Source organism: Plasmodium brasilianum, chromosome 1, assembly GCF_023973825.1.
Source record: "Plasmodium brasilianum strain Bolivian I chromosome 1, whole genome shotgun sequence".
Classification (NCBI taxonomy): domain Eukaryota; phylum Apicomplexa; class Aconoidasida; order Haemosporida; family Plasmodiidae; genus Plasmodium; species Plasmodium brasilianum.
The window spans coordinates 34,291-53,969 of record NC_090114.1 but is presented as its reverse complement, the minus strand read 5'-3'; the positions used below and the strand labels follow the sequence as shown (position 1 = coordinate 53,969).

The 19,679-nt window shown below is 19.5% G+C and overlaps 3 protein-coding genes across 3 annotated transcripts; 2 read left to right on the top strand and 1 right to left on the bottom strand.

Moving 5' to 3' along the window:
* Positions 1-10,423: 10,423 nt before the first annotated feature.
* On the top strand, positions 10,424-11,463 carry MKS88_000371 (uncharacterized protein; the record flags this gene model as incomplete). The annotated part of the gene is made up of 2 exons (XM_067214702.1): positions 10,424-10,510; positions 10,639-11,463. 2 exons carry the CDS (start codon positions 10,424-10,426, stop codon positions 11,461-11,463), a joined length of 912 nt encoding a protein of 303 aa, XP_067075611.1.
* Positions 11,464-14,970: 3,507 nt separating this feature from the next.
* MKS88_000370 (uncharacterized protein) lies at positions 14,971-15,877 on the top strand (the record flags this gene model as incomplete). The annotated part of the gene is made up of 2 exons (XM_067214691.1): positions 14,971-15,057; positions 15,182-15,877. The coding sequence occupies 2 exons, from the start codon at positions 14,971-14,973 to the stop codon at positions 15,875-15,877; spliced, it is 783 nt and encodes a 260-aa protein (XP_067075610.1).
* A 2,659-nt stretch (positions 15,878-18,536) lies between these two features.
* MKS88_000369 (uncharacterized protein) lies at positions 18,537-19,679 on the bottom strand (the record flags this gene model as incomplete). The annotated part of the gene is made up of 4 exons (XM_067214680.1): positions 18,537-18,658; positions 18,907-19,075; positions 19,342-19,476; positions 19,653-19,679. The coding sequence occupies 4 exons, from the start codon at positions 19,677-19,679 to the stop codon at positions 18,537-18,539; spliced, it is 453 nt and encodes a 150-aa protein (XP_067075609.1).

Here is a 19,679-nt window from a genome sequence, read left to right as displayed (position 1 = left end):
TCATAAAACTAATATATTGAAAAAATCTGTTTAACAGAATTTTAGCTTATTTTATGCCGAGGAATTGTAAAAATGTAGATATATAATAAAATAATATATTTTTTAATTATAGATTAAATATAATATAATACTAAATTTATGATTATCAATCACGAAGTTTAAATGCATTCTTTAAATCACTTGTCCTACTAATTTGGTTCCTAACTGTTGTACTAATTGGAGTCTGAGTAAAATATTTATATATAAGTTATGTTGAAAATTTATAATTAAATATTGAGCATGTAATTTTTATTTTTCATGTTGTTCTCTTATTAATCTAATGAATTAATTTCAATTAGATATTAATAAATCATCTATTGAAATGCTTTTTTTCTTTTTTAAATATTATTTATAAAATTAATGTCTACCTTTTATAACATATATCTTTTTATTTTACTAGTTGGTAGTAATTTTATGTATCTATAGTTTTCATTAATTATTTCTCGAAAAAAATTACATAACTTATGAGATAGTATATTGTGAATAAATAAAAACTAGGCAGATTCTTTTTATTTACATAAAACAAAACTCTTCTTTCTAGCAAAAAGGTGTTTATTGAAAATTTAATATCATAGTTTGCAGTTATTAAATAATTTTATATCTACGAAATATGTTTTTTTTATGTATGCGAAAATATTAGTAATTTCACTCATGGATCAATAAATTCATATTTTAAATATTTTAAAATTAAATTTTATATATTTTTCGATTTTATATGAATTAAAATTCCATCTTTTTTACTTAATTTTTGAATAAGGTATTTAATATTTTCCTTGCAAACTGTACAGTAGAAAAGTTACTCCTATATACATAAATCATAATTTTCGCGTTATTAAAAATTCCATATTTCTAGAGTCTTATGTATGAATACTTTATTTAAAGTATTTTTTAAATATTCCTTTTCATTATTTTTGGAATTTTTTATGAGTTCAATAATAAATTATAAGGCTTTATAATTTTATTTTTGTTTCTACCTCGGAATATGGTAGTGCAGCGATCATCATATATTACGTACTTTCTATAACATTATGAATTAATACAATACCATTATTTATAAATTCTTTATGATATTTCTTTTTAGTAATTTGTTTTATTTTTTTTTCTGTATAGTAGAAAATTATACATTTGTGTATCTTGGAGTATGTAAAATATATGAATTTAAAAATGAGTTCATTCTTCTGAATGTAGATAATTCAAGGAAAAATTATATTAATAATCATTATGTTTATATCATGGTAGTTCTTCTAAAAATGAGGTATTTAAATTTTTTTGAGAATACATAATTATATTATTTTTAGTGTGTGTATAAGATGAAAAAAATTTATGGTTTCTTTTAGTTTACTATAAAAAATTTGGAATATGAATAAAATATACATATTTCTACAATCTGCTAACAACAAAATAGGAGCATTTCATGATGATAATATGAAGTTCTAACTTTTACAAAATATTGTTCATCATTAAATATTTTATATTGAGTAGTCACCTAAATATGCATACAATTATAATAAGTTGCTCCTATTATATATTAATATAATTAATCAAGTATTTAAAATACTTTGAGTTTGTAGTAATGGTAGTATTTTTATGAGAAAATGTTATAGTACAGTATGTGAAAAAAAAAATTATATACATGAAATACATAGCAGTAAGCATTAAGAAGTTTAAAAAAATTATATATCTTTGTTGTTTACGTATAATATTTCATAAAGATTTGTATCATTTCCTAATTTTTTATTTTGATGAATAAAAAAAAATAAACATGCTATAAGATTTTCTTAACTAAAATTTTTAAAGTAAATTAAGGATATATATAAATGTATTAATTCCATCGCATGCGTGAGTTTTAGAATTATTATGTATACTTTCTTTTTTTTTTTGTGTAGAATAACATTTTATATAGTTAAATTTCTAAGAAATAGAAAAGAAATGAGATATAAAAATAGAAAAATAATTAATTTTATTATATCATAATATTATACGTATATACATGTAAGAAAACTAAAATAAGTAAATGTTCATTTTAATATTCGAAGAATACTGATAGTTACTGCATATCATTATCTTTATATTGTTATGTATTAATTGTCGCTTTATTCAAAATATCATAATATTTTAATAAATTTTTGTTATTTAGAATTTATAGATAATTAATTATTTCTTGTTTTTGAAAATAAATTATACTAAAATTATATTGTTCTAATTTTTTTTATTTGTATGGAAATATTTAAAAATATTAATAATTCAAATTCAAGTATTATATAGAATTACAAAATACAACAAAATTGAAGAACCCTCTTATACGTTAACATAAAGAAAAATATTACAGAAATATTCTTTTGTATAAGGAATAAAAATTATTTATATAATAACTGCATAAACGAAAAAATAAATATGATAATAAAATTTTTATACAACTGAAAATCATGTTTATAAGCACTTATGCTTATTCCTCAGTGCTATTAGTTTGTTGTTTATTTGTATTTTTATAGAATACATAAAGTTAATTACATGAGAACAAATTTCTTTTTTACTAGAAACCATCAAAGGAAAAGATAATTATATATTTTTGACAGGTAGAACTTTAATACCTTAAAAAAGTTAAATTATTCACCCAAAAAATTAAAGAAAATGCTTTTTTTTGAATCTTCGGCATATTATGTTTTTAATTTTTATATGTTATTATTGTGCTTTAAAATATATATTTTTATTTTTCATCTCACTTTTTAATATATTTTAAGCATTTACATGTGTGAACATATTCCTTAAAAGTTCTTTCGTACATGTATTCATATCTACCTCTTATCTCACATTTTTATTTTTTACATAGTTTTATTCTGCTTTTCTTTTGTTTTTAAATAATTTCTGAAAAATTATAATCAAAAAATAAGAAATTATTAAACGTTAATGGAATTCACGCACGAGTTTTTAAAAATACTCTACAGCTAAATTTGAATTGGACAGTTGTGAAAATGTTACCGAAATGTGCGCATAATGTTGAACTTATATAATAATTGTTATTATATGCGAAATTAAAAATGGAAAATTGTTTTTATTTTCTGTACTTAGGTTATCAATTTTTATTATATCTATATGAACTAACGTAGTGCACGAACTAGTACCTTAATAAATATAAAATAAGAGAACTACGTGAATGAATATTATGTATATATAAAAATTATCAGTATTATATTAATGAGATGGACGCTTTCTTTTTTTAAGTTTCCTTCACTACTATCAAGATGTCTTATTTATCCAGAAAGCAGGTTATGTTGAAAAAGGAGAGAATGTAGGAGAAGAAAAATATTTTCTGACAAGTTCGTGCTAAACACTAAAAATATAAAAAAAAGGTAAATAACATAAAACGTGATTGATATTGATACAAAAACATATGTATAACTGGTTATTTTAAAAAAAATTTTTCTTTCCCTATTTTTTTCATTGTTCAAATAGATATTACAGTGTTTTTTTCCAAACGCAGTTGGATATATATATGAATGTTTTTTTCAAAAGAGGCAAACAAAAAATACTAGTGTATCTTTTTAGACCATTTCTCTAATTAATTTTTTCTTTCCATTGCATCTATGAAAGTGAAAAAATTCGAAAAAATAAACCTATAATTATGCAATTTCTTTGGAATTGGTGACATAAGAGTTGAAAAAAATTATTTTCAAAGAATTTATATGTGTAAATCATAATGCTACACTGTGAACATATGTATGTGAATAAGAACATGTATGTATGTAAATGCATATAGGAGTGTGTGTACATGTACTTATCTATACTTACATAATGTAACGTACGAATTAATATATTTAAACACATATACTTTCTTATATTTTAAAAAACGCACCTTTATTTTTAAACATGAAAAATTACATTGAATTATTTATCTATGTTATTAACATGATTTATGGAAGCATGTTTTCCTACATAAAAGCAATAATATCTAATAAAACAAATAAGATGCATTTTTTACAGCTTGATTTATCTATTTCATTTTATGTAATCATTACAGCAATTCGTTATTATTTCTGAGCTTCGTACATATATGTACACATTTTTTTTTATGTTGTTGTACCATGCATGTGTAACGTGAATAAAGGAATCCATGGGAATAATACTTTCATAAAGTTACTAATGCTCATTTAATTTATTAAAATAAAGATAAATAGAATAAGCAATTCATTATGGGAGTACAATTTTATGTCATTAACTGAATCAATTTGAGGTCACAATTCAGTTCATATCTATACACGTTAGTAGAATATCATTATTCATTATTAGATGCATATCTGTGCACATGACAAGCAAGCATATACATATGCTGATTTATACTGTCTCCCATTGTATGTTTTAGATTATTTATAATGAAATGTTATAAAAGGGAAAATATGCGTACACATGTATATGTATACAGACTTTTGCATATTGGAAATTAATTTATATTACTTTACAGATATTACCAACTTATGTTTATTTTTTATATATCTGAAAAATTTGGGATAAGTACATGTACTTAAAAGAGAATGGAACGAATGATAAAATTAAGATAAATAACAAGAAAATATAAGGACAATGCATGAATTCGCTAAAAGAGTTACTTCCCTTAAGGACGTTAATAAAGAAAAGGGATAAGAAAGCATATATATTATAACTCACTTGAACTGTGAGCTGGTTAAATTAATTATTTTAAAAGAAAATTCGTTTAACTGTAGCCCATTTTATATTACATCAGAAATGTTATCGTACGTCTGATTACCTCTATTAAATATCTTTATATGGAAATCAATTAATGCATTCATCGTAAACATGGAGAATGCAAAAAAAAACGATATAAACAATACAAATGTATAAGGAGAAAAGGTATAATCAAAAGGCTAAAATCTATTAATTCATCGTAATATGATAGTAAACATTTCATATATGTAACTAAGTGTACATATACATAAAATGTACTTATATTTTGATAAATATGTTCATTATTTTCACAATAATAAAACAAGTATCTAAGATAAGATACACATGTAGTAATAAAAAATATGCATAAGGAAATTATGTATGCAAGTTTTAATGTAATGAATGTATTTAATTGTAACAAAAAAAAGGAAAAATTATACGTTAATTTTTTTTTTTTTTTTTATAAGAATTACATTATATATATATATATATGTTATCTTATTTGTAATGAGAATGTATTAGATCAGTTGTTAACTACTTTATTAGAAAAAATAAATATCTGTATATTTCTAGAGTAAAATGAAACACACATGCATAAAACTCATAATGGTCCTAATGTTATTGAATATTTTAATATATAAACGTTTATGTGGACATACATCAATAGAGGTCATAGTAATATTAGAATTGTAGATAAGATTTAATAGTTGTATAATATGTATTATTTTGAAAATATTAAGTAATGAAATAATTAGAAAGAAATAATTTCCCTAAAAATATGTATAGCACATATTATTTTTTGAACAAAATATTAAAACAAAAAAAATCGTATGACTTATTATAGCATTAAGTACATGCTAAATTAAAAGAAACTTAATATAATATAACAAAAGTTATATTTATGAGAAATTATATTTAAAATTGACATTATATATACAATAATTTAAAAAGTATGAATAGATTAATTTAAGTATATATGAATTAATAAATATGCATATATGAAACATATATATATATTTAATACTTCTACTCTCTCATATAGTATTTGTTCATTCAGGAACTAAAGTATTTAGAAAAAATGAAAATTGTTTTTTTGAATGTTCATTCATTTTTCTGAATATATGCAATTATTTAATTTAAATTGATCTGGAAATTTTTAATAGTTCTAACATATATAAAATAATTTAGGCAAAAATTATGTTCCTAAATATTATTAACTGTATTAGTTACACAAATATTTAGAAAGGAATTATAAAAATGGAGCTTATAAATTCATGTAATTTATGCCATACTATATTATTATTATTAGATAGTTTTAATTATTAAGATAATTACTTTTATATTTTTATATTAACACAAATTTGTAAATTTTGACAAGCGGACATCCAAATGAAAGAATCATTTAAAGGTCTTGAAGAATGAATCTTTTTATATATATATATATCTATATATATACTGCATATATATGAAAAACTGAAATAACGAAGATTATTTTCTTATTTGGGCGCAATATTATAATGTAATATGTGTTATATGGCCTATTATAAATATAAAGCATTATTATATTTTTTTTTTAAATATGTATTTTTTGTATAGATGTAATTTACTTGCAAATATTCTGATCAATTTATAATTATACTATCAAAATAATAAATTGTGCTTTATAATTATTTACATTTACGCTATTAAACAAAAACTATTGAATATAACTATTCCTTTTTTATAGATACTTTTCATAAAATATCTAATTTATTTTAAGTTTATATATGTAATTTAAAATATGGTTCTCAGTAATATTTATATGTAAATCAATGAAAAATATATAAGTTTTTATCTGATCCATAAAAATGTTAAAATATAAAGTAGGCATTAAATATTCTCCAAAATTTTATTATTTGTTTTTTTATATATTATATTTTTGCATTTCTAAACAAAGTTATTTTTTGTTGTAAATTATATTATTTGCAGTGATTTTTTATTAGAATTTTTTTTTTTAAGTAACATATTTACTAAAATATTATTTTATTAAATTCTTCTCCTTTTTTAATATTATTATTTCTATAGAACATATAAATTTATAATTTTTTTTTCTAAAAAATAAAATAATAAAAAAATATAAATTGCTTTATTTTTAAATGTAATATATTTCACCTCAGTAATGGTAAAAAAAATGTATTCTTTTAAATTATATAAAAATTATAGTATATCGTTTATAACACAGTGGTAAAAATATATTAAAATGTTAAATTGGATAGTAGTTTGTAATTAAAGTTTGTACTCTATTTAAACCTTAGAATGTAATTTTTATATTATTACAGTATAAATGCTATACGTGTAGTAGGTTTATAGAATATATTATAGAGTAACATGTGTCATAAAATAAATTTGTCTTTTTTTATTTTTTTTTCTCTTTAATTCCTATTAATACTATTGTATACTATAGAATAATTTGTGTTTTTCTATTATAATATAATGTTTTAAAAGCATAAACTATATAATGAAGTATGCTCATTCTTAAGTTGCTAAATAACAAATTAATGACTATATTACTAGTATAAGCTAAAGTATCTATTCTTATCGCATATATTTTTTTTATTTTAGTGGTAAAATAAAATCCTTATGAATTGAATAATCCATTTTATTTTAATGTTATTATGAAAATTACTTATAATAAACACTTATACTTGTTCTGTTAGAGTATTAATATATATATATATTTTTTGAGAATTTATGAATAATATTACATTTACAGAAAGTTATTTATTTATGTTACCTTTTTCATAATAACATTCTTGGAAATATTTACAAAAATATATTTAAAATTATATTTGCTTTAATATACTGTATACATGTATTTTATTTATGAAGTTTTTTGTTCTTTTAAAAAATATAATAACTATGTGAATAAATATACCTTTTCATTACTATCTAGTGGATAAACAGTTATAATATGAAAGAAAAAATGTATTTTTTTATTTTTGTAAAAACTATTATAATTATATTTCTTATTTGGAAATGTTCTAATTTATACGATACTGTATAACGATGACATTGCTGAAAACTTGCCTTATATTTTTTGTTAACTGATAATAAATGTACTTATATGAAAATTTCCATTATAAGTAGATTCATCATATAATAAATAATGAAAATATTATTTTTTCATTATTATGTACTTCAGATAAATCTTTATATAATTAAAACAGTAATGATATATCCTTATATGCTACAAATGATTTTTCATTGTCAGAAAATAAGAAAGTAACGGGTAATACACGATTAAGGATATATTATAAGGAATTATATAAGATGATTCCGATAATGAAATCGATAATATTAAATCAGCATATGGTAGAAAAGGTTAGTGTAAGGTTATAGATAATTCAACAGCTTCAGCAAGAAAATTAGTCAAGAAATGAGAATCTTCTATATATAATCCATTTGAAGTGATAAATATATATTTTTTTTTTTGGAAATCTATTATATAGATGATCTTATTATATATATTGTCGGAAATATATAAATAATACCCAAAGTATAAAATATTCAGCGTATATAAATATCTCTTTATTATTTACTCTATATGAATACATACATATATAAAGTTTTTGTTAGTTTTTTTATATCTTATTGCATTAAAAAATTTACTGTATATTAGGGAATGAATTACAAAGATGATTATTATAATCTAGTGAGAGAACCATAACTGTATTGTATTTCATTTCTATATTATGTATTTTACTGTTTATTAAGTATTGGTAAAATTTTCAAAATAAACAGTTGCAGTATGAGGAAATGAAATTATATCCTATATACATTTCATATATTGCTTTCAGAAATAATATTTTTCATGAATCCAATGAAAGTTCGCTTTATGCTTAATGAAATTATAATCTGAGATAAAACAACAGTTGTATAATTTAAACTTTTTTTTTATGCGCCCTAGATAATAAACAAATATATATTACTGCACAAAAGTAAAGAAAAATATATTAAATATTTTTAACAGTTTGCGTGTTTTTACCTTAGCATTGTTATAATAATTAATTATTTTGGTGTAATTTAATACTTTTGTGCATTTCATATAAATATATATTTTTCTCAACATATAAATGTGAAATTGATATTTCTCAATATTGACAATATAAATATATGCTTAATAAGCAAAAATTATATATACAATATGTATCATGTAGATTTACATTACGATAAATATGTGATCGTTTAATTTAAAATGTAGGATTACAGATAATATAACTTCACTAATCTAATGAATTTATATTTTTAAAAATTATTTATTTTTAATTTTTATAGTTTTAAGTGATAATTTTTATGAACTTTTAAAATAATTCTTTATACATTAATTTTAATTTACGTAAATTACGTTTTTTTCATATAGATAAAACAAAACCATATTATTTTTTGTGTTTAAATATATTTTTTATTTAGAAATAAATATAACACGTCATATTTATATAAAAATATTATGTGAAATACAGATTGCATATCTTGTTTGATGTAAAGTTTTTTTCAGTAGATTTTTTATATATTTCAAGTATGATATTATTAATAAATAAAAACATAATTCTACATTAATGTATGAATTATTAACGGGACATCATCTATTTAAAAATTATTGAATTATTATTTATAAATGACGGGATTAAACTTTTCTCAGATTAGTTTTTATCTTATGTAATTTTTGGAGTTAAAAGCTGTTTTTTAAAATTATTTATATATATATGAAATATATATTGACAAAAAAAAATATTCATTTTATTATCGAATTAAATAACTAAAGTATATTTTTTATAACATTATTATGTTATATACTTTGTACAAAATGACTATAAATATTTATTTCTTTTTTTCTGTATTTCTTATAAATATATATATAACATTACAAAAATAAAAAGTAATATAAAAAAAGTAGATAAACATACAGACTATTCTTTTATATAAAATAGTATAAATTATATCTAGTTAGATACAATAACCTTCAACAATTATTTTTAAGAAGTAAATGATAAGCTTTTATATACCTTTTAAATATATACTTATTAAGTCATACGCTAAAAATTTGATGTTATAAATATATTATAAATCATATAATAAAGAATATATTTATGGGGTAACTAGTGACATGAGGACGAAGAAAATAAAATAAATTTGTATAACTTATTCTTATTTTTCTTTATTATTATACTGTTATAATAATTAATAAGGAAAAATCAATTCAATGAGTAATACTTCACATAATGTAGAGAATTATCTATTTTCTATATTCTCTACATTCTATATTGTATATATATATCCTACATGGAAATATTATGAAATCATATATATATATCATTTTATTTAGAAAATTAAAATAATGATAATTTAATTAATTCACTATTTTGAATAAATAATTTTCATATTTTGAATATTTATTACCGAATTCATTTAATATTATATTATATAAAGTGACACTTTTATAAATAATATTAATATAATAATTTTTGTATACATTTTTAAGGTTACTTTTATTTATCTCTGTCGTAAAAGAATTTATAGGTGCATACTTTTAATTTTGTTTTATGAAAATATAATAAAAAAAGAAGTTAAATAAATAATAATAGTGCCCCTTATTATTAAGAGTATATTATATTATTATTAATTATATACTTTTTCAGTATATTGTACCATATAAGAGATATATATTATGGAACAACAAATTAAGTCACTGTTATTTATTAAAATTTTTACATTTAGCCTTTTATTTTGGATATGCCATTTTTACATATATATGGTATATTAATATTACTTCAGGAAATTTGTATTATTTATACTTTTTGTGTTGTGTTTTTTTTAATACTGTTTTTTAGAATGATAATATTTAATCGCATACATAATAATTATTGATATTATCTTTTTTAGATGGCATTTAACAATCTTTTTGATATTAACTACAATCACCATAGAGAATTATATACAAGAAATTATCGTTCACTGGCAAATTATAAACAGTATAATCATTCAAGTATTACATGTATAAATGAACAGTTACCGAATGGAGTGAACAATAAAATTGATATAACTAGTAAAGAAAAATATGCTGAAAGAAAAAAAAAACATTCAAATAGAACTTTATCAACTAGTGCAAGAAGTCATAGAAAAGATACAAAAAGCAAATCTTGTATATTTGAAACAAAAAAATATTCCCGTTTAGAAAAAAAAATATTCAAAGAACTTGATTATGCAGATTTTCTTAAAAACAACAGGACAATTAGTGATAAAATTTATAAAAAAATAATACTTAAAAAATGCGGATTACGACTTGCTTTACCTTTATTACTATTTTTGGTGTTAGCAATATCATTTATATTAGATAAATTTTGTGGATATGGGCTTACATATGTTTTGTATAAAGTGATACTTCTCTTTTCACCTGTCGTAGGTCTTGTTGAACTAAAAAAAATTTCATATATTAAGGATATACCAAAACTCTCAGATTTGTATGCAAAAGGAGGTTCTCCGGCCTTAGTACATTTATATGACATTCTGAACAGACCGTCTTTAAAATGGTTCACAGAAATTTTGGCAGAGGAAAGTGATAAAGCTTTTTACTGTGTGACAGGTTTTTTGGGATTTCTAATATATTTTGTGCCTTTATTCATATTAGGTATCATACTTATATCAGCGGTTTTTTATTATCATAAAAAAGTTAAAAAATATGAAAAAATTAAGTTCAGAAAAAGGTAAATGAATAATAATTAATATTTTTCTTTGCGTAATCAAATATTTAATATGAACAGTTATCTGTAATACCTTGAATTGTATTCATAATATGAATACTCATAGTTGAATAAAGATTATAAGTGTAAATACATATACCTTTTCTATAGGATATACACCAGTAAAAAAAAATCTTATTTGTTTTGTGAATTCTAATATATAATATTTTTTAGTTTGTAATTTAAGGTATCGTTTTATCCAAATTGAATATTTTGAATTATTGAATATATTTGTATATTTTCATATATTTGTATGAAAAATATGTCTTTGTGTGTTATAATTAATATTAAGTGGGACAATATATATAATTTTATTTATTGCTTGTGTTAATTTATATTTTGACTATAAAAATACTTTTTTATATGTTTTCATTTTTCTCTAGTTTAAAATGAATATTTGTTGACATAATTTGAAAATTTTTTGATTACAATTAATATAAGTAAAAATATGTCTTAATTTATTTTTATTGACACGATGAAGACGTATTTTGTTTAATTGTAGTACATATATATATATTATAAAAGCAAACATAGCATTCACTATATAAAATAAGTTTTATGATTAATAAACTGTAAAAAATTTACATTGTAAATTCCCTTTCAACGGATTATTATTTTTTATTTATTTGATATAAAAAATAAAATATAAATTTACAATATAATATCTTTATTAATTTTCAGGTACTTATAATAGTTCAATAACTTATTATTTCTAAATGTACACAATTAAATGAAAATGACTACTATTTATCATTTTATTATATATCTTAATTGTAAAGTTAATTTTATATCTAAAAAATTAATTAAATATAAATTATATGTTAAATTTATAAATACATCATATATATTTTATAATTTTTACAAACTAAACGTTTAAATTAATGAATTAAATGTAATCAAATGTCAACAAATAATATGCAAAAATACTTTTTTTTTTTTTTTTCATAATATTAAAATTTTATATACATTCATTTCTATAGAATAAGATAAATTATTATTAGGGATAATAAAAAAGAATATGTTTTTTCTACTTTTATATAATAATCTGTGTTTTTTATTTATATTTCCTCATTTTTTATGTCTAATAATATATTATGTAAATATTTAATATTATATTCTAGAAGCATAGAAATATATGTAGTTTATACTGAAAATTACTAATTAACTTATATTGGTAACACTTCTTTTTTTAAATAAAATGAAATTTAAAAAAAAATTACTTTTTTTTAAATAATACATATGTACATTTATTTTCTTTTTGGTTACATAGGTTTTAACTAAGTCTGTTAGAAAAATTTTCATGTATTTTTGTAGATGTTTTAATTAAATAAGTGTAATAATTTATTATTTATATGAAGAATTTGTAATCGTTAAAAAATAATAAAATGTTGTAAAATTACTATTGTAAATGTAAGAATATGTTAATTTCCTTTTATACAATAATGATTAGGAGAAAAAAAAAAATTATTTTAAATGCTTTTATATTTGAAAACCATAATTAAAAGCACAGTGCATTAGTAAAAATAATAGATTCAGAAGTTAATATTGTAAAAAACAATATCGAATCTACAAGTGAATGATATAATAATAAAACGTTAATACAAATATATATATAAGAGAACATTGCATTTATGTTTTACGTATTAAATAAGTATAAGATTAAATATTATATAAGGATATTAATCTACTTATACGTTATTACTTAATTTAGGAAAAATATAAATAATATAGAAAAATATAGATTAATTTAAAAAAATTGGAGAAAACAATATTTAGATATCATGAATGTTGCTCAATCAGAAAAATTGTATTTTCAAGCAATTGTTTAGCTCCACCATATGCTGTAGTGTAATTATTTTTCGTAACCAAGTTTATAATATATTTACATATATGTTTTATATTTAATTTTAAAACTTAGTTTCCTTATAATTCACATGAAAATATTATCTATTAGAAAAAGTGTTAGACGATAAAGTATGGAAACATATAAACTAGTCATATATGAGTCTTAATAAGTTGTACTATGAGTGTATTAATAATGTTAAATTATAAAAATATAATAGTATTTGTAATATTTTCAACTTATCTCTGTTATTTAATTATACAATTGTAGGAATAAAATTTTTTAAAGAGTACAATAATAAAATGTTATATATCAGGATAATTGCTATAATTCTCTGTAATTATCATGTATTCATAATTATCACTGTTATGGTTACAGTACATAGGGAATATAAATAATGGACTATAATATTGTTTGTTTTGGTAAATATATTATCAATAAATCATTTACTGTTTATATATTTATGACCATTTATTATAATGAACGTTTAAATTTTATTATTGACTTCATGTATTTATAAAGGAATAAATAAAAAGTAAAAGTATCCGTCTATAGATAAAAATAGAAAAATTACTAAATCATACATCAAAGTAAATTACATTGCTATTTTTTCTTATTTATTCTGTAGATATTGTACACTATATATATTGTTTTTATTTGTAAATTTATTTCATTTGTAGTATCCTTAAATTAATGTAAATAAAGTAATATTTTTGTAACAATTTTTTCATTAAGCAATCTTTTGCTTTTTCTTTTTTTTATAATATTGATATTTGCTCTACTTAAATACATAATTAAAAAATAATTATAAAATTATGTAAATAAATATAAATATTATTAATTTAAAAATAAAGATACGGATTAACTATAATTAAAAATTGTAATTTTCAAATGTTATCGTAAAAGAACAAAATTCAGTCCTTATTTGCTTTCAGAATACATATTTCTTCAAAATTGAGTTAGGTCTGTATAAAATTTACTTTTTCAAAAACATTATACAGAATAAAATGTTATGCTTTAAGAGGAACTAATGGATATGTTATAATTAACGCAATACAAAATGTTGTTTCTTTCATTTAATGATATTATTATGAATATATATTTTTTTTTTTAAATATTTTTTTTAAAATAAATATTTAAAAAATTTTAATTATTAATTGGATAACATCCTTAAATTAGTAATTATCTTTTTAATATATGGAGAGATATATTATATATAGATTCTCTACATTCCATATCGTAAATGAGTTCAGTATTTACATATATTAAGAAAACATATTTTTATTTCTTAGTTTATTCCGAAAAATAATTAATAAAAGCATTACCTAAATTAATACGCTACATTAAATTATATATATATGTTTATATATTTATGAATCAATTCAAATTATTTTGTTTTTATGAAAATTATTTTTTATTTTTAATAAAGTTATCATAAATGTTATATGTTTTTTGTACTATTTTACTTTATTTATGTGATGAAAATAATTATATTCATTTTATTATATATTTATGAACGGATAGTAATGCTAAATTTATAAATAAATATATCATCGTTTGAAACTAGTAGTTTGTTGTATTAATGTTAATTTTTTCCTTTTTGAATAAGTAAAAATAATAAATATTTATACAATGAATAAAAGAATTAAGACAAACATATTTATTAAAATCGCTGCTTTTATCGTTCTCGAATGGATATCCAATTTTGATAATTATAAGGTATATTAATTTAAGTATATTTTTAATTATTTATATTTTTCCTATTTTATCACGTATTAATATAATATTTTATAATTTGTTCATTTATTCATATTATAAATATGTATTTGCTTTGTTTTTTTAGTGTATATTTATCAAGTTCGTGAATGAGAACTGTAACTATGATGGAAAATTATATACGAGAAACTATAGATTACTAGGAAAATATAAACAGGATAATGATTCAAATAATGTATTGTTAAAAGAAAGATTTCCGAATAATGAAGTCAAGAAGCAGACGAATATATCTCATAATGAAAAAGTAACGAGAGGAAAAAGCAATCAGCCAAATAAAAGTTTATTAAATAAGGCACAATATTACACAGAAATTATAGATAATAGCAGTGTAATCTTTGATGGAAAACATTTCCATTTTGAAAAAAAATGGATAAAAAAAAAAGATTATGATAATTTTCTTGAAAAAAGAAGAAGAATTTGTGATATATACTTAGGGAAAATAAAATTTAGAAGTTATGGATTTGTAATTGTTCTATTTTTTTTTTTTTTCTTGGTGGGAATAGGAATACCCATATTACATGGAGTAGGATTGCTGAAAACTATAGGGGAATGGATGACAAATTTACCATTATTGAAAGATTGTTGGAAATTTATTGAAGATATATTCAAATCAATAAGTTTATCTGAAGAACATTTATATATATTATCATTTGGAGTACTTCTTATTATATTAACTATTACTCTTATAATAGGGGTTCTTAAAATATTAAAAAATAATGAAAAGTATAAAAAAATTAAGTTGATGACCGAACAAAATGAATAATAAAGAAAAAATATATTTTTTTTTATTGATTTTATTAATATGGAGTAATTCATATACTATATTTGAATATATATCCTTAACAATAATGCGTAAAAATGCAATAACTTCATAGATGTACATGTATATAAGTTATCATTATTAAGAGGAACTGTAATAATTTATGATTATTTTTTGTGAATTTGAAAAGTTTATGGTTTATCATTTTGCATTATAGTATATTTTTTATAATAATTAAATAGTATTGCTATATGAATTTTCGTCATTAAATAGATTCTGATTAAAATTATATGTGAATTAAAAATAACATCATTTTATTGATGTTATATTAAAATTTATATTTTGAATAAAAAATAATTTTGTTCTAATTATGTACTCCAAGCATATGATTATTTAAACAAAAAATCAGAAAAATATATGATCAGATTCATATTATAAATAAGTGTCTTTTTTTTGAGTTTAAGGAAACAAAGTAAATGCTTTATGTTTCATTGATATAAATATATTTTATTTAATGAAAAACATCCTATTTATTTTACAGAATAATTTTTATTAGAAATATATTATAAAGTGTAATAAATTCTTAACACTTATAATTTTTTTTTTTTTTTTTAATGGTATCCATGTGGAATTACAAATATGTAATAAAATAATATCCTTATAAAATGCGGTTCTAAGATTTGGAATTATGGATAATATTTTAATTTCATCACTGTTAATATTTTACTTTATTTTATAAGCTTATGCGTCTTAATTAATATGGAATTAATTTATATTATAGGAAAAATATAAACTATACAGTTTTAAAAAAAAATGAAATATTTTTTTTTATTTACCTAATTAAAAAAATAATTAAAAGAAAAATAACGTGTATTGTAAGTATATTTTTTTAATATATAAAAAAAAATTTTATTTAAATTTTATATTTTTAATATATAAACAAAAACAATTTTTTTTTACTGAAATATATTTATTAATTACAAATTAATTATTAATAATATGTTGAATTTGTAGGTGAAGTCAGTATATAATTTTTATAGATTAATTCTTTTAAAATTATATCAATTTGATATTAAATAAATAAATTCATAAAAAAATGTTGCTTTATTATTTTTATAATTTTTTTTGTTATGTATCTTTTTATGAAGTTAATATTTTATATATACGTAGTTTAATAAATTATTACGGTAAAATTAAAAATAATGATTATAAAACTGTAACAAACTATATAACGTTTTTATATTAATTAATAGTATGTACCATATACTAAGGAATTTTGTATATAATCGAAATTTATTATGATGACTTTAGAGGAATGATCATGAAAAATAAAATATATATCTTATTATAATATGAGCATTTGAATATATTCTTTCTATATAAACATAACAATGTTTGAATGCTGTAGCATAAATTTAATTTAAAAAAGTTTTTTTTTTTTCTACTTAATGTAATATTAATTATAATCTGAAATCATCACATGTAAATTAATAACTAAATTTTGTATGTGAATTAATTAAAATTAGCTGGTATTCTAAATTTTATAATTAATGAAATGAAACACCACCTATTAATTTTTTCACGATGAAAAAGGGAAATCCTATTTATAAAATAATATATATATAAGAATGTGTACATTCGTTTTATAGTAAGTATAAAAAAGTAAATTTTTTAGAAATCTTTTGCAAAATATTATCTTTCATTTTGTTTGTCCCATGCATATTATCTTGCTAGCACCAATATATTTTTGGAAAAAATCTGTCGTATTTTTCCTTTTGTATAGAGTAAATATAAGTGAAATATGGAATTATAATTTTTCCTTGTTACTATTAAAAATAATTTGCGTTAAAAATTTATACTTGTAATGTAACTTTATATTTATCACATATTTATTTGTTTATCACTGTAGGATGTTACTTATATAAAAGAGTATGAGAACAAAAAATATTAAGAATAGTGTACAATAAGATCATATTTATGCATTATTAACTAATGGTTAAGTGTTTCCCAAATTAAATGCAAAACACAGCATAATGTTTTTCACTTATTATTATATGTGAATATCCTTACTACATTGAAAAATATAATATGCATTATTTGAAGACAATAATATTATAGTTGTTCTGTAATAGGTTAAATTCTTAATTGTGCTTAATCGGATGTGCAAAAACAATAACAAAGGTTTAAATTTTTTCTATAAATACAAAATATATATTCTTTTTACTTTTTCAGTAATATTTATATTTTAAGATTTTTTTTTTTTTATTTACATACTTATAATTATGGTGTTGTTTTTAATGATTTTGTTCTTTTTATTTTATATAATATTTTATTAATAAATGTTACTTTATATGGATATTTAGAAAAATAGTTACTTACCGAATAACCTTATGTTATATGTTTAAGTTTTATTATCTTTTGTTTTGTATCTTAAAGAAAATCAAATGTATAAGCGAATTTTTTTGCTAACTCTTACAATAGCATTGTTTTTACGTTGAACTTTTTTTTGTATAATTTTTATATCAATATTTTTGTATTTTTTTTTACATTTTTATTTATTTTTTTATTTTTATCTTATCTTATTTATTAATAAATATCTACATATATAACATTTATACAACTGAGGAAAGATTTTTGATAGAAAATAATATAAATTGTAATTTTAGTATAAAAGATCTTGAGCTTGGTAAGGTAAATTACGAAAATACCCTTCACATTTTCTATCTTCTTCTTTATATTTGATTAGCAAGGATTCTCTTGTTTTTTGAAGTTCGTTAATTTCATCTATTTTTTTTTTTGTAGGCGATTATGTAACCAAGATTTCACTGGAGTAAACTATAAAAAAAACAAATATGTATATGTACCTAAATATATAATTGTTTTATTGTAATTATTTGTGAAATTGGACATACTCGTTGTTTTAGAATATATACACTATTAAGTATAATGTTTATTAACCTTATATAAAAACAATAAAGTGAAAGAAGCTAGTAATACTGCTGGTGTGGATAAACTGGCAGAAAATACATAACCTACTTTTGGGGGTGGTAAAATTCGTGGAAACCTAGAACAAGGAGTTAAAAAGCTCCTTCTATTATCATATGCTTCCTTAATTGAGTAACTCATTGCAAAATGTATCATCCTTATTTTTTTGACATTTCTCATAAGGTTGAATATAAAAATTGTAACATTTCTGAATTTCTATACAATAATTACCAGTAGATTCATAATTTTTTCCATTATATTTTTCAAAAGAATTATAATAACTATATAGTTTTGTAAGATTATTTAAAATTTGAGGATCAATTTTTTTTTATTTCTTTCTTACATATATTATATATTTAGGATGAAAGTTTCGCGTATTTGTTAAACCGATCATCTTGTTCTGTTTATTTATTATCTGAATTTATCCTATGGTTCAAGAATATACAATGTTTTGGGCTATCAGAATGATGACGTTGTTATACTTCAATTAAATATCTAGCAACCTCTTGACATGGAGTAATGAAATTACCACTAAATTGCATACATTTTATTCCACGATTTTCACCACTAACTCCGCCCATATTTTTTTGAATATCATTGATGACTTTATCAAATTCCTATTTATAAGCAAGGTATAATTCCACACAGTTTTTCTAATAATAAAAAAAATGATAATAATATATTTATATTCAAGATCATATTTATATAAATAGATTTTTACGTGTTTCTAGATCACCGAATTCTTAAAATACTATGATATATATAATTATTATAATATAAAGATAAATATTACTTTTTCATCTAAACTTCCGGGTGCCAT